Source organism: Jatropha curcas, chromosome 2 (genome assembly GCF_041381405.1).
Source record: "Jatropha curcas cultivar XTBG-Jc1 chromosome 2, XTBG_Jcur_1.0, whole genome shotgun sequence".
Lineage (NCBI taxonomy): Eukaryota > Viridiplantae > Streptophyta > Magnoliopsida > Malpighiales > Euphorbiaceae > Jatropha > Jatropha curcas.
The window spans coordinates 25590739-25609274 of record NC_143152.1 but is presented as its reverse complement, the minus strand read 5'-3'; the positions used below and the strand labels follow the sequence as shown (position 1 = coordinate 25609274).

General features: G+C 25.0%; 1 protein-coding gene across 1 annotated transcript; it reads right to left on the bottom strand.

Annotated features, from left to right (window-relative positions):
• Positions 1-16261: 16261 nt before the first annotated feature.
• LOC149498470 (tropinone reductase 1-like) lies at positions 16262-18087 on the bottom strand. Its single transcript, XM_089718027.1, has 5 exons — positions 17919-18087; positions 17630-17837; positions 17191-17407; positions 16755-16867; positions 16262-16617 (listed from the first exon to the last, which is right to left on the bottom strand). The coding sequence occupies exons 1-5, from the start codon at positions 18005-18007 to the stop codon at positions 16441-16443; spliced, it is 804 nt and encodes a 267-aa protein (XP_089574153.1). The 5' UTR covers positions 18008-18087; the 3' UTR covers positions 16262-16440.
• Positions 18088-18536: the final 449 nt, after the last annotated feature.

The following is an 18536-nucleotide window of genomic DNA, read 5'->3' as shown; positions in this document are numbered from 1 at the left end:
AAAATATAGAAACATATTGATCTGTATTCCATATATGTATACAGTTTCTATCGAATGAAATTCTAGTTTGATTTTTCTAAAAAAAAATTCAATTACTTAAGATTAGATTTTTTTTTTTTTTTAGGATAAAAAACATATAAATATATGGCTTTTTTTTTTAAACAAAATTACTTATATGTGAAGAGACTTTTTAGAGGGTTTACAGTAAGGATGACGATCGATAATTTTACCCGATTTAATCCGACCCAATTTTGACATGTTCGGATAGTGAATAGACGGGTTTGGGATGGGTTTATTACCCATATCAGATACGAATTCAAGAACTCGAGTACCCACTATCTATTACACGTTTAATTAATATTTTAAAAATATTTAAAATAACTTTTTTTTTCAAAGAATATATATATATATATATATATATATATATATATATATATGCATCTTTTCAATTATAATTAATGCTATAATTATTCTTAATATTTTATATTATATTTTTGTTAAGTCGAAATAATAACCTTATAATTTTTACTTATTTTTATTTTTGAAAATAAAAATAAAAATATTTTTAATGCTAAACGGATATTTAAACATGTTCAAATATTTAAACAGTTAATTATAATTAGGCTCAAGACAGGTTCGGGTACTAAAGAAAAATTTTTAAACGGGTTCATAGATGTCAAATCGAGAATCGAAATTTTTATATTTGGAATCAATTATTGAATTGTAAGATTCAGTATAACTTTTCAAAATTAATTAAAAATAAAAATACATATATATATTTATGGATATATTTCCATTAATTTTATCAAAAGATATAATTGCAAGTAATGTATTTGTTTAAATTTCAATTCTAAATCGTTTACTAAACACAAAATGAAAGAGAATGACAGTGATTTTTCGCAAGTATACGAAATCATAGCAAGTAATATAAAGTAAATAGAGTATCGTCTCTTAGGGATTGTATATCAAGTACTAAAATTGTGTTAACCTACTATTATTTAAACAGCAATAAGAGAGATTTATTGTAAGAAAAGTAAATTCTAAAAATAAAATAGAAATAAATCAAGCAACAATATGCAGATGAAAAGAAACCAAGGATTTTAAAACTGCTAAGGATTTTGATTTCACTTAACTCTATCCAATTTATTTTATTAGTTCGTTAATCAATTTAATTGTTCAATTAGGAGAAACAACCCTAAAATCACTAACAAGCTCTCCCAATGTATTGTTAGCTATTCTAACCCGGTCTAATTACCTATCTTCCAATAGCGCAATCAAACATGAATTAAATCATTACGTTTTGTGATTTGTTTTGTGAATTCATAGCCTAAGGTCATTAACTTATAAAAACCTTCTATGAGTCAAACTATATAACTTCCGCATCAAGTTATTATTCTCATGTAATTTATTACCCTATTCATATCAAAAACCCTTCTCTCGATAGTGATTAATGAAATAAATCAATCTAGGGGAGAAACTCTACCTAGAGCATTAAGTGCAATAATAAATTATACTTTGAACAAGGAAAAGCAAATCTAATATTATAAATTGGAATCAAAATTAAGCTACATCAAATCTCTAGTATGAGAGTTTTAGTTCAACATAGGAATTAAATAAAACTCAATTATACTTGAATAAAATTTTATAATTAATATGAATAATGAAAAGTAAACAAGATTAAGAGTTTAGAAATAAAAACTAGACAAGAGATACGTGGATGGCTTCCTTGAATCTTGGCACAAATCTTGGATGCTTGAAGCCTTTGAGAAAGAGAACTATGTAGAAAAATAATAGAACCAGAGATGGAATATACAATGAATTGTTTTCTTGACTATGGCTAGTCTCTCTATTTATATAGACTTTCTGGAATATTTTCGTGTTCGTTTAGGAAAGTGAATCTTTATTGAGTAAGAAATCTTTACAAATAGAAAACTGTTTAGGCTTTGTATTTCTTCCCAATTAGGAATCTCCCAGTGCCTAGATAGGAATTAAGCTGGTTTCCTATAAAAATCCTGCAAAATTCCTCAAGATCAAGTAAAATATGTTTTAAGAAAGCTTTACACAAAAATATAAATAAAACTAAATAAAAACTAATTAAAGTAATTAAAAAACATTAAAAATCCTAATAAAACTATATTAAAAATACTATAAAAATACCAACTATCAAAGAACTTAATGACTTGCGTAGTTGTTAAGTTCATAATATCAAACTATGAAAAAGTTCATAATATCAAAATATGAAATTAAAATTTTAATATAACAAAAAAAGAAAACTATCAAGCCACTAAAGTTTCCTATCCAAATCCATGTTTCATTATCATTTTCAAATTCAAGCCCTTCATTATTTATCTTGTAATATAATTATATTCTCCTACTCTTTTTTTTTTTTTTCTCTATATTGACTTTTCCATTGGTTTTATTGGATAGGAGAATCATTTGAAATAAGAATCAATTCGAATTGTAAGATTCTAATCACATAAATCGTAAGATTCTAATCACATGAATCGTAAGGTTCACTATCAATACTTATTCACCATAAGATTCGAATCATTGAGCATAAAAATTGAATCGAATCATAAGATTCGTATTGTGAATCATAAGATTTTGATAACACTTCAGATACCTAATTTATAATTGGGTTTGGATTTGATAGTGCATTTTATATGGGCACTCCATCTGTTGCGATCCCTAATTTACAGTACTAGTAAGGAAACAATAATAGAGAAAGAAAATAATTGACAATTTCTAATTAAAAACGTTGGCTGAATACATAAATTCGCCATAAATTTTGTTATTTTAATTTTATGGCACCTTCAACTTTTATTTTGACCCGTTAAACACTTCAACTTATAAAATTTTATCTATTGAACGCTTCAATTTGTAGAATTATTTTATCAAGCATTTCAACTTACAAATTTAGATCAATTAAATACTTATTAAATCTTTGAAAATTTGAAAATTATTGTTGCAAAAATTATACTGACCACATCCAATCAATATTTTTCTTATGAAAGCCAAAAATCCTTTAAAATATTGCTATTAGTGTGGAAAAGTATATAATATTAGCAAAATTTGCAAGTTTAAATGCACAATAAGTCATTCATAAAGGTGCCACAAAGTTAAAGTTGAGAAGTTCAAGAGTGAATTTATATATTTGACTTAAAAATATTTTTAATTATGATTCATAATATTCAATTAATGCGTGTTAAACATAATCCTTATTCTAAGTTATGTTGCATTTTTGTTTCTTTCCCTCTTCAATAGCTTAATCAGTATTCAGTAGTCAAGGTTTAGTGAATGAGCTCAGGATCAGCTTCGCACCGCTTAAAATAATAGGAATAATAATGCACATATATTAAGAAAATATGTCAAATTCGAAGTGGAGCACCTATAGAAACAGAGCGACGACGGAACATGCCAGACAACAATAGACCTGCTTCTAGAACCGAGGCAAAAATAATAAAGTGCCTAGTCAACGACAACGACATTGAGGTATGGCTTGTGGCCTTGTGCACGGGGACCAATGACCACAAGTTGTGTATAGGGAATACGAAACTCGACGAAACGACCACCCAACATCCAGACATCGTTTGGCATTATAAGTCACTGTTCCACGGCATGCAAAATCGTCGTTTCCACTTGTCGTATGCACTATCTGGTAGACAAAACCGTCATTTTGTACTAGGCAAGTTGTGTCTGGTCGGCCTAATTAACAAGTATGAAGCCGACAGAGACAGCCAAAGGTTTTGGAACCAAATTCAAAACCAAATAGGGGATTCCATTTCGTCTAAATAATATTCCAGATTGTTGATAAGAAAGTTTAAAGAAAATTTTGGAATAAATGAGAATTAAAAATTCATTTATTTTTATTTTTTAAAATATATCGACAATATTAATTTAATATTATTTTATTCCTATTAGTCACTATTTGTATGAAACCATTCAAAAATATACAAAATGAACATTAATTTTAATTATGAAACCAGGAATTTGCTTTTGATGATGACATATGTTTTACAAGATATAAACTAGGGTAATGCATTGATGATGATATGTACAATGAGATAAAATTAAATCGGTGAGATAAATAATTGAGTAAGAGGTTAATACCATGCTAAGCTAGCAACCTTTATATGTCGCTCTAGAGGATGTTTGATTCAATTGATTCATGCAGCTCATAGCTAATTCGTACACAACATCTATGTTGTAAGTATTTGGTAAGCAATTTAATTAGTATCAACTCTTAAACAACTATTTGATTCCATCATCTACGTTGATAGTTGATTCGTATTTATATCATATTAGTCGTTAACTCGCGTTTTACGTGTGAATATTTATATATTGTTTCAACAATTATTGTTTTTCAATGCATACTAAAATGAAGAATAAAAAATTGGGAAAATATTTAGAGAAAATCTCAAAAAATACATATCCCTGATTTCTAGCGTTATGCACAAATAATCATAAAAATTTATAATTAATGAGAAAATAATATTACTTTATCTTTAGTGATTGTGCATTGCTAGAAATACTAAATATAAAGTAAAATCAAATATAAAACATCTACTATCTTTACTATACTTTGAATTGTTCAAATAACATTCTATCAAGGGATAAACAAAAACATAAATATAAAATATATATTTTCAATAAACCCTTACAATTAAAACAACTCTATTGAATAGTAAAAGTTTGAGAAATTAAAATTTTCTAGTAAATACATTTGTTCAAGTAAATTCAAAAACCGAATATTGAAATAGATAATTATGCAAATAAAATATTAATTTTTAAATAAATATTATTTAAATAAATTATTTGATATTTAAATTATTTTATAATTTATAAATTAATGAAAAATAGTATTTCAAAGAAAATAATGAAATATGTATATATTAATGAAAATAAAATCTGAAAATGAAAAAAGTAAACAAAATTTAAAGAAAACAACTATTTTTAACATTACCTTGCATCCAATTGATGATGTACTGATTCGATCATTTATTCTGAAATCCCTACACTTTTGTAGATAATAAATAAAACAAAAAAAAAAAAAAAAAAAAAAAAAACAAAAACAAAAACTTACATGATCAATGTAATAAAAAGAAAAAAAGGAAAAGAAAAAAAAAAACTAAACAAACCAATCTCTATTTACCTTCTTCTCAATGGGAATCCTGTTTCCTATAATTCCAAGTATACCATCCTCACTTCATTTGCCAACTCAATCACCATGTCATCCGCATGACCTGTTAGACATATTCACAAACTTAAGCAATTGAGCACTCAACCATTTGGAAAATATTAATATGATACATTAATTTATTATGGACAATAATAAGGGTATTTGAAGAATATTATTCTCACCAATATCAAATAGGCTTTCTCTAACAGGAATAGATAGTCTCTGTTGTTCCCGTAAGATCCATGAGCAGTTGCAATTTGTCTGAAATAGTTGTTTTTCTTAAATAGTTATATAAGTCAGACAACTGTCAGTTTTTTCCAATTCACCAAAGCTCAACTCAGCTTGTTAACAGCCCTATATACACACACTAATTTTCAAAGCAGATTGGCTAGCAAAGTGTGCAAGTGCTCTTGATGTGGTATAGTTTTTTCCAATTCATGTTATGTTACTGTCTAGAGACATAATCAATTACCTAATACTCTGTTTGGATGGAGGTATTTTTTTAAGGAATTAAAATAACTGAGAAAAATAATTGTGAAAAGCAATTTTCTTTGGAAAAAAAGGAAAAATTAATTTCTTTTCGTCCCCATCTCACAAAAATAGAATCTCTCTATTTAGGAGAGAAAATAATGGTGGAAAATAGAGAGAAAATAATGGTGGAATATTGATGTTTCTCCAATTTTTACGTAATTACTCAAATACCCAAACTACTTTTAACTGAATATTAAAATTATTGTCAATATTAACAATTTTTTTCACTAAAATTTTATCTTTTCCAAATAAAGAAAAATAAATTTATTTTATTTTCTTTATTATCTAAACACAATGGTGGAAAATAACAATGAAAAGAAAATTAACAATTTATCATTATTTTCCTTTTATTTTGATTCAGTGTAATAGTTCAAACTTAAGTTGTGTATTGTGGATTATAGGCGGTGAACAAGATAAGCAAGGTGTATTATGGATATGGGCTTAGTCAGGCTCTATAAACTGAGCTTCCATTGTCTACCAAAATGCAGGCTTTTCCAAGATCATATTATGACCAAGCCTGCATTTTGGTAGACAACAGAAGCTCACTTTTATACCAAGCCCAAATCAAAGATTTACATACTATATCATAATATCAATTCCGTTATAAGATTTGCCATCCACATTATAGTTGAAAAGCTCGTTCAGTAATTCATATCAGCCGATAGTTGATGACACTGGTGACTAATTGTTGATAGCAATCATTTGATGTATGTTCTTGTTGGACAAAATTTGGGTAACAGGTACTGTTAAATATAAAATGATCATTAAGGGCATAATCATTTATATATTATAATTTATAATGTGTGTAGATATATATTTGTTTATTTAAAGTGAACATATGTATTATTTCTTATTTTAATATATAATATAAATAAAAATTTTAATTAAAAATTTTAAAACAATGTCTGATAAATTTTTTTTATTTTTAAATAATTATAATAAAATTATCATAAAAAAATATTAATTGCAAAATAGTTTTATTAGCCATTATTATCTGAATCAAACCCTTACTCTTTATTTTAAATTCTTAATTCTTTTTTAGGAAATAAATAATCTTATTTTTATTAAAATAGACTCCGTTTCTCGTTAAAAAAATGAAAAATATATATATTTGGAACAAGTAATATTAGGAAAAAATATACAAACTTTATGTTTAAAAAGAAATATATCAATCAATCATCAGAAATTTATTTTAGAAGAACATCTCAATCAATAAAACAAAAGGAAATAAACACATGAAACATGAATCGTGGATGCATTTTATAGACTTGTTACATTCAATTTCTAAGTTAAAAATATTTTCCATATGGCATCCTCTAATGAGATGATTTGAAGGCAAGTTTTGCATTTTTTTTATTTTTTAAAAAACAAAAATTATCACTCTCTTGTCTTAATAAATTAATATTATAAATGAAAAAAGGAAAAGAAGGTGAAAATTGCAAACTCTATATATATTATGCAGTATCTAGAAACTGACAATCAGAAGAAGTCATGGAAAATAATAGATTAGAGTATTTTCGTTCCTTGCCGTGTTAGTTAGCGTTGAGAAATGAAAAGTATTTTCTTCAATTTAATTTAATTTATTATATTAAAATATCAATCAATATCAACCAAAGTTACCTTCACAAGCAATGAGCTTTTCTCTTCTCACATATTATTTAATTATTGATTAATCATATTTTATTAAAAGAAATATATATTTTTTAAAGGAAAAAGATGGTGATATGCAACCAAATTCCACTCCTAGGTATTCTTTAATTATTTTATAAATATACTGAGATTAGATTTTAGTTGAAAATTATAAACCAGTCAAATGGGTTGAATCAATGTCTTTCTAAAAACATTTTGAGTCTTCAAAAGGAATTGCTATATTTACTGGTCAAATTAATTAATATCTGTCAAGCAAGCAAATGCCTGGATATGCTTCTTCTTTTTATCTTTTTTTTTTTTTAACAATAAATTTTATATACATGAAAAACAAAATTATCCTGGAATAAGAAATAAATTCGAGTAAGCTTGAAATATATATTCAAGTTACAATATATGAAGTTAACATTAATACATTATAGTCATCCAGTGCATTGATTACATCATTATTCTTTTTATCATAGTCCCATTTTATAATATTGGTACTTCGGAGATTTATACCACATTAATACTTTATTAAAATTATATTAATAGTAATTTTAATTTAATTAATAATTTATATTAGTATAATAGTTTTACTATTATACTACTACAATACTATACTAATTTTTTATATTAATAGTATATTATAGTAGTATATTTTTGATAATTGCTAATTATGAAATATTACTACCTTTATTCCATAATACTTGTCACATTTGAGAAAATAATTTATTTTAAAATACTCATCACGTTTGTGGTTTCAAAGAGTAATAAATATTTTTTCTCATGTTTACCCTTTGTATATGATCAATAAATATTACTTCAATTTAATGGTTTTTTTTAAAGAATTAATATTAAATTATGTGTAAATTAGTCAATTTACTTAATAATTTATTATAATTTAGAAAAATTTAATGATTTACTTAAAAAACGTGAAAATTCAAATATAACAAATATTATGTATCAGAGCTAGTAATTATAGTAATAAATATAATTTATATTTTATTGTTAGAAAGCCGAAGATTTTGAAACACCATTGAGCGTTCATTCATAAGCATCATTAATCATATTAAATTGTGTAATTTTTTTTCTTTTGAAATATTAAATTATGTAACTTATTCCTTTCCAAAAAAAATAGGTAACTTATTTAATAATCCAATATAAAATTCTTTCCTGAAAATATGTCATATTTCCAAAAAAAGATATTCACATAATAGAATAAAGTTAAAAGTTAGCATCGTTAAGCTTTTTACAGGTGATACCAACGTGCCAGTTAAATTAGTTATTAATTAAATACAAATATACGTGTGATGTGAAACTTATAATATTAATTTACAAGTGCTAGTTGCACCAGCATTTGTCCTTATTTAATTTTTTTTTTCCGCCACTGTCCTTTTTTCTACATTTTAAAACTGACAAGTACTCTTCATATATATATATATATATATATATATATATATATATATATATATATATATATATATATATATATATATATATATCTATCTGTGTGTCGATACGTTTTCCCCCAAAATTTAAATCAACTCATTATGTAAATTGATAACTGAATTTTACAAGAAAGATTAAATGATAATTTCAACTTTAAATTAAATGCTTAAATTTGTAAAATTATATACTCTTATTTAAAATAAATGAGTTCTATGAATTTTATAGAACTCATTTATAAATCTAAAATTTTGAATTTAGTATGAAAAAATGAATAACTAAATTTTACGACATTAATTTTATGGATTTGAATATAATAAAATCAAATTTTATATAAAAATATAAAATTTTCAAATAAATTCTGCAAACTTAAACAACTTAAAATTTTACGACAAAATTCTCCACCTCCTAGCTTTTTAAAATTATTATGCCAAAAGTATTTTAAGATTAAAATTAATGAATTTTTATTTTAAAATTTATTTCAAATATGAAGAATTCATTTATAATTGAATTTTATATTTTGAGTTGATTTATATAAAATAGAGTTTAAAAATAAATTAAAAATATAAAATTATTAGATATTTTATTTATTTAGTAAAATATTATAGATATAACATTTTTTTTTTTTTTTAAATTAGAAAGGAGGGGATGATACCCAAGAAACTAATTGGCACGAGGCCAAGCTACACCGAGTAAGCATAAAGCACCAGAGAGCAGGCAGCAGGAGGATTATCAAATAAATGAAGGCCTCGCCCACCCACAATAGCAGAAGTTGCAAGACAATCTGCTACACTGTTAGCTTTCGGAAAATCTTCACCAAATGCACATTCCATTGACAATCCAAGAGCGAAACACACGCTGCCGCTAAGTTTCTGTACTTATTTTCCGACGATCATCTGTTTGAAAGCATATCCACAAGCGCATGCGAGTCCACCTGAAGTTGGAGCTTAACCCAACACTTTTCCCTAGCCACAGACAAAGCATAGAAGACTGCCCATAGCTCTGCCAAGAGCTGTACAAGTGCTCAATGGGGCAGCAAACCCCAGAATCCATTGCTCATCCGAAGAACGGAAACACCAGCCATAGATATAACATTATTAAACAATGATATATACATTTTGAATATTTCTTCAGCATTAGTATAAGTTTAAATATTTAACAATAAATTAAAGTAAATTAAAAATTAATATATCAATATAAAAATGAAGGGTGTTATTAATATCTTTTTATATAAAATTCAGATATGAGTTTATACATTTTGCTCTTATAATTAGTAAGAGAGTTACATGGACAGTTAACACGTAAAAATCATCAACATTTTTGGATAATTTTCTACAAAACAGTATTATGCTTCTTGATTAGGGAGATTTGAAACCTGATAGCTCCTAGGACTAGGAGACGGTTTGTCTTTATAGTGATAGTAACATATAAACATAATTTTCTATCTGTTTTTTTTTCAAAGAAAAAAAATATTATAATAAGAATTAAACATGTATAATGGTTGATTTCAACAATATTTGCTGTCATCTGTCATGTCACACACAGCAAATATCCTTTTTGTATCCCAATAATTAATTGATTAATTTCTTAACCTTCATTATCTACACTAAGTTGTTATTTTTTCCTTTGGAAGCCAGTTGGAATGAAAGACAATTTTTTCCGGTATATATCGGACAATTTTTCTATTATTTTTTTATGAAAATTAGAAATCCCAGTTTTCTTGATTTTTTTTTTAATAACTCATGCAAGACGTTGATTATATTATTATTATTATTATTATTATTATTATTATTATAATATAGTGGTGGTGGACGGTTATTAGTAGTGGTGGCTACCAATAAAAGTGTAAATGAGCCGAGCCGACTCACGAATTATTCGAACTGAGTTCAGCTCGAAAAAAGTTTGAAAAAATTTTGCTCAAATCGAGCTCGAGCTCCCACTCGTGAGTAAATGAGTTGAGCTCGAGCCTAGTGACATTCAGCTCGAAAACTCGTTGAGCCCTATCAAATTTATATATATATATATATATATAATATTTAAATACATGCTTACCCCTGTATAATAATATTATTCTGGGCATTGGACAACCTCCCAATAAATAAATATTTGCGTATGTACTATTGACAAGACAGAATTTGATAAGTGTTTTCTCATTATTTGAAATTTTGCTAAAGGTAACCTCTTTTGCTTTTTTCCATTAATATGTTTATTCAAAACTTATAATTCATTAGAAAGAAGGGATACAGTAATTTCATAATTCACTTTTATTGAATTTGATGATATTCAACTAAAATATAGTACTGTGACTCTGAGGATATAAGTTTGTATAAAAATCATTTATAGCAAAACAAGCGTATGGGAAATTTAGGCAAAATTACTTTACATAATTCAAATTTTCTTTACTGGTAAAGAAGTGCATATCTATCATTAGATTTAACACTTTGAATATAAACCATAAATTTAAAAATATTTAAACGACTTTCTACCTTTGAAGCAAATTATATTCATTTGTTATTATTATTTTTGAGATTTAAAGAGACATGGATGCATTATGTCAATTACATTTTAATGAACAAATGAAGAATAAATTTATAGAAACCAATTAAAAACTTCAATATCCATATATAACTTTTTATTGTGTTTTTATTTAAATATTATTTTTTTTGAAGAAGTATTTAAATATTAATTTTATGCATCTATTAAAAATTTTAATTAATTAAATCATTTAAAATAGTTTAAAATATCAATTCTTAATTCAAAACTAATTTTACTTTCAATTTATAAAAGAGTTGCATAATTCTAAAATTTCAATTATCAACTTTCTAAATCTCTCTTTATATATACATATTATATTTCTATATTTTTGTTTAATCTATACATTTTGTTAAAGTCCTAATTTTATGTTATTTACATTTAATTTTCAATCATATAGTTTGAAGTAAAACTGATTTTTATATTTTTATATGTTGTTATATAATTATAGAGTATTTCATAATCTTATTTTTAATATTGTGTATGATTTTTCAATCAATGTGTCTTTTCATTCCGCAAGATGAATATTAAAAAATAAAAATTAAGAATATGTACACATATATTTAGAAATTAGGTCACTTTACTCACTGGGGTAGGGTGGATAGTATTTAAAAAAAAAAATCAAAAATCATATCGAAATATTCCATTTAATTTGATTTGATTTAGAATTAATTTTATTTTAGTTTATAATAGAAACAATTTTTTTTTACTCAACTTTCAGAATTCTAAATTAAGTCGTTGAACTAATTTTCTTTTTAAATTAAATTTATTAATAATTGAACTAATCAATATACCACATAAAGCTAACCTTATCCCATTTTAATTTATTTATCATTTTCATTAAAAAAAATCTCTTTAATGTGAAATAATTTTAGAATATGACAAAGGCAAATGATTTACCAAGACTGTCGAAATATGTCTTTAATTGAACGAGAGTATTTTTTTTTGTTCATTAATAAACAAAGACAATAAAAAAATTACAAAAAACACTTTATGTTTTTATTGATAATAAAAAAAAATCTTAATTGATTAGTTTGGTATATGAAGTAATCTCATATGCCAGGAATTAGGTTTCAAGGACACGGGACACAAGATACGAAAATGTACGAATTTGATAATTTTTAAAAAAGTAAAATTTTCATACGCTTAGAAAACACTAATTAAATATAATACATTAATATTTTCAAATAAATAAACAATTAGTTATAATAAATCATAAACATAAAATACAAAAATATTTAATTTCTTATTTTAATATAATTAATTAAATTCTTAAAATTATTGCCGCTGTTGAAAAATACATTAATAGTGTGTGTGCATTTTTTATGCATGTCATACCATGCATGATTTTTGCTATTGCATATCTTGGTGAATTGTTTTGCAGGATACTTAAGAAGACACATCTTAATATTGCAACTTTTTCAGCATATTTCAATGAGATATAATTTTGTAATGCATTTCACAATCATTTTAATGTACAATTTTGTTATTTTTGAATGATGTCATGACAAAAGATATTCCATCCTTTTATATTACTCCACGCAGACACTAGTATATATATATATATATATATATACACACACACCGTTGAATCAGAATATATATATATATATGTGTACCATATTTACCATTAAATTGAAAAATCTAATTTTTTGGCTGTTTGTTTCTTTGATCATAGAAATGAAAGCACAAGTTTATTTCGTATATAAACCTAGCTTTTCTTTTTTTTTTTTTTCTAATTTTCTTTATTTTGGTGGAGGTTGTGCGGTTTAATCAGAAGGGTAAAACTACAGTACAAATTTAAAAATTTCTATACTAATACAGAATCTTTCTTCACCGTTAGATTTACACTAGTTAGATATCGACCAATAGATTTGAAATTGATCAAATGACTTGTTACTTATAGAATGAATTATTAAAAGTAGAACATTTAGTTTTTTATTATTAAAATATAAAAATTATTTAATTGTGTAAATTAAAAAAAAAGTTACTATTTTCGACACAACTATAATTCTCTAAAACATGAAAATTCAAAGATAAATAATTGTCCAACACTTTAAATTCATTTACTCAACATAAATTATTTAAAGTTTTAATAAATAATTATAAATTTCTATTCTTTTATTGTTAAAACATTTATCTTGTATCATGTAATTTAAATTATATCATACATACACGACATCTCATTATTGTTCAATAAAATATTTTTTAATTAAAAAAATTAAATTATGCAACTCCAATGTTTGACTTATAAATCTCTACGCTTATATAATATCAAATTGTATAAATTAAACTATATAAATTATACCTTATTACTTCTACTTTGTTGTTTAACTAATTGATTGTTATCTTAAATTCATTTACATTTTTTAAAAATAATTCATATTGTATTTTTAGTCATAAAAATATTTATTTAATTTTTAAAACATCAAATTACACGTGTATATATATATATATATATATATATATATATATAAAATTATTTTAAAATTCATTAATTTTGAAGTTTCTGATCAATCTTATTTTTTCTGTAAATTATATTTTACAATTTTTAAAATTAAATTTTTATGTACTCATCTAGCTTTCGAATAAAATTTGTTTGGTTTAGAATTTATATAATGTAAAGGTCCATGTATCATGATTTATAACCTTCAATTTGTAAATTGGAATATAGAATTTGTAATTAATATATTTTTACAAATTTTTTAATTAAAAGAAATTTATGCCTGTAATAATTTATCTATTTTTTATCTTTATAAAACTGCTCTTATATGATATTTTATATACACGATTTCAAATGATAAGTAATAATTTTATTTTTTTTTTACATTAATAATACTAGAAGAAAAATTTTATGTACTTGAATTTGAATTCTAATTTTTTTTGAGATAATTTTATATTTATCATTAGATAATATTTTATATAATATGTTGCAGGATAGAAAATATATATGGATAAAAAAAAGATAAAATTAGGAAATATATAGATAAAGAATAGAGCAACAAATTGAGTAACCTGTTACAATAGGTTTCTTTAATACATGTGTCAATTAATGAAGATTCTGTATCAATACAGAATAATTATTATCTGTATTGTAGTAAAAGCCTAATCAGAAAATCAGATTCTCCACTTGTTTTTTTTTTTTTTTTTTTCAATTTTGAAAATGAAAGCAGAAAGTTTATTCTACAAAGCTAAGGAGTGGATTCATACAACTCTCACATGATTTTAAAAAACGAAAGCTGTATTGGCCTTCATTAAAAAGAAAAACGTTAATTACATTTGTAGTATTTAAACTTTTTAATTTTCTTATTTTTAGTATTTGAAGAGAAATAATTCATACTCCTTTGCCTAAAAAGATAATCTATCTTTCAATTTTGGTCTATCCCAAACTATAATCCACGTACTTTTTGTATATATAGTTAAATTATTTATTATATCCTTATTAAGTTTTATCTTATTTTTAGTAATCCCCGTTAATTCATTATTTTTCGTAAGTCAGTTTTCCTTCAAATTCGTATATTATTTAATAAGTAGTTTTGTTTTTCTATTTTTTTTCCTCTTGAATTTTAAAAGATTATCAAGCTAGTTATTCTCATTAATTGCAATTTATATTTTCCATTTTATATTATTAATATGGTCTTCCTTTTAAAAAAAAGGGCTATCTTTTCGAGACGGATGAGTGATTGATTGTCATTTAATTTATATTTATAGACTCAAAATTTAATGAATTATTATGAATCATTTAATATTAGAAGAATGGTAATTTAGAAGAAACTAAAAAAAAAAAAACTATATTAAAACATTTTTCTAAATCCACGACAAAGTCAAACTATGCGCGCATATATATAGCATAGAGGGAGTATTAAATCTAAAATCTAAACACACATTCAATTTATTCTCTATTTTTACTTTTTTTTATTGTCTTACATCTCTTCTTCGATAGAAACAAAATCTCAAAATTTTCTTCTAATTTTCTTTCAATTATAATAATATAAAAAAATAGAAAAAGAAAGAAAATAAGAAAGGTAATAATCTAGAAAAATAAATAAAGTAAAGCAATATGGTAAATACAAATTGACCGGTAAAATTCATTTCACTGGTAAATACAATAAGAACAGTGAATTCTCTTTTAAACCATCATCTTTTTATTTTATTCAATTTTTACCCTCTATATATGCTTATGTTCAAATCATTCCATCCCTGCAAATGGATTTTGGCTCTTAAAGATGCAAAACTATTAATATGATAGTCATTAATAAGCAGAAAACTATTAATGGTTGATTTTCTTCCTTTATTGTGTTGCAACAATATATATGAATATGATTACAAATATATATATATATATATATATATATATATATATATATATATATATATATTGTTCTATTGACCATTTTAATTTTTTTTTTCACTTTAAGAATTTTTTTTACTAGAACTAATTAAAAGATTCATGAGCAATTTATGAAGGTAATTGATAAATTATTAAAAATTTATATCACTTAATAAATAAAATTTGAGAAATTTAGAAGCTTAAAAATTACTTTATCTTTTTGTGGATTCAATATTTTTATAGCAAAAAATGAGCAAACAAACAAAAATGTGAATTATATATTTTTCTTACAAAATTCTCTAATATTAAAAAATAAAAATAAATTTAAGGGCGCAATAGCGTTAGGATAATTTTGTTCTCCTAATATAATTATAAAATTATTTTAAATATATCCCAAAATATAGTTTACATGTATTAGTCGAATAAATTTTCTATTAGTAAAATAGTAATTTGTGAATAGAATATTTTTTTTAAATAAAAGTACCAAAGTAGACATTGAATAGATAAAAATACAGTAGCAAGCCCGAAACATACTGCGGGTAAACGTGCTTGTCTAACCTAAAATTCCAATTGTTTTCTTCTTGTGCATGAAAAAGCAAGCCAAGTTGATTCCATCACAAAAGATGCATAATTCCAATTTAAATTAACACTTCTAGTAATAGATTAGCACGTTACATATGGTTTCTCCACAGATTCAAACTTTATTTAAATTTTTTAATTACTAAAATAGATATTGTCTAATTCAGAATACAACAAAAATAATTACTATTTTGTTTTTTTTATTGGGTAAAATTTAGAAGCGACTCACAGTAAATCCTCCATCAGCAATTATAATTTGGCCAGTGATATATGAAGAAGCAGGTAAACAAAGGAATGTCACCACTGATGCAATCTCTTCAGGTTTTCCTTCTCGAGAGAGAGGGATACCACGAGTGATTTGATCCTCAACTTCAGGATTATCCCAACTTTTCTATAAAAGAGAAAAATATTAACTGATTCAATATTCATATGTCAAAACTATTTCACTTTCATTAATCACAATTGAGTAAAAATTTGCTTTTTCATCTTTTAAATATTTAATTATTAAAAACTGATTAATAGAAAAACCTTTGCAAGATCTAAGAGGGGGGTATCTGTAAGTCCTGGTAAAACTGCATTAACTCGAATCATGTCATTTGCCCATTCACATGCCAAATTTTTTGTAATTTGCTGCATCGCTCCTGCAAATCATCCATCTTATCAATTAATCAAGTGAAATAATTAACTGCGTACGATAAGCTTACTGTTATGTTTTTTAAATAGCAAATAGATCAATTTTAACAAAATTTTCAAGAAGTAAAACTAAAGATCAGTTTGTGTTAGTTAATAATTAATATGTGGTGGCTGGTGGCCAGTAGCTGATAGCTATTAGTAATAAATATTTATTATATGGTAAAATTTTATCAATAATTACCGCTATAATATAAAGTTATGGCCGAAAGACATAATTATATTATTATGTATCATGTATAAGTAAAAGGGCAAAAGAAGCACAATATCATACCTTTGGATGCTGCATAGAGAGCACCAAGAGGGAAAGCAGCAATGCTTCCAATGGAAGAGATATTTACAATATTTCCATATTCTGATGCCTTTAAGAGAGGATGCGAAAGCTGACTTAGATGATATGCTGACTCAAAATTGGTACTCATAATGGTCGAAATGTCTTCAGCAGTATCCTTTAAGGCTTCTTTAAATTTACATGTCCCTGCGTTGTTGACCTAATTAAGCATATGTAGGACTGTCAGTTCCAATTTCCAATTTTAATTAAAATGGCTCTTTTTAATATTTCAATAAAAATCCACATAACTGCGGAAAAAAAATTAATATATCGAAAAATTATTTATTTAAAAAATGAGATTGAGACGGAACAAGAAAACTTATCCACTTGGTTAAACCATTAAAAGAGAAACATCAGAAAGAAAAAAAAGAAGAAAACTTACAAGAATGTTAAGCTTTCCATCAAAGATGGAGGAAACTACATCTATAAGCTTTTCCCTTTGGGTTCGATTTGATACGTCGCATACAGATCCAGTTACTTTGAAGCCTTTGCTCTGCCATTCTTGTAAACACTGATCAAGCTCTTTTTGGTTGCGAGAACATGTGTGCACAACTGCCCCAAATTCTGCTAATTCTTCAACAATGGCATGTCTAAAGTACTCCAAAGGAAACTAATATAAGCATGAAATGAAAGAAGAGAGGAAAATGAAAGAATAAGTAAATTAGAAATACCCTATGCCTTTGGTTCCTCCAGTGACAAGAGCAGTCTTTCCCTTGAGAGACCATCTTTTCCCTCTGCTACTCATTTCTGCTTTTGCCATGTCTTTCTTCTTCAATAACTAATTGATATTTTCTTTTCTTTTCTTTTTAAAAGAGAATCTTGATTGAAGTGGCTATAATAATATTTAACCGAATCGTAGTGTCTGTGCTTTTATAGCGAAACGAACCTGCATTAGGGCATTGGAGACCATGGCAAATTTGGCCTTTGCTTCTTTTTTTTTTTTTTTTTTTTTTTTGTCAGATTATTGACTTGCTGCGTGGTCCTAACTAATTGAAGCCACCGTCACATTTCGGGCATTAAACAGACATTTTTAGAAGTTTAATTAGAACGCACAATTCATAGTCACAAGATGGATAAGCACTAAAACACCACACAAAAATTCTTAGATTTAGAGTTTTAAGTTTGAAGAAGAGGTTTCAATTCTCATTATAATTTTTTTTTGTGCACAACTCTTGTCTTATAGATAATTTGTAGACAATTTAATATAATTCTAGGGATCTTGTATCATCTAATTTAGAAAATGATTGATGCTAAAGTTTTCAATCCTTTCCTTTTATTGTACAAAGGAT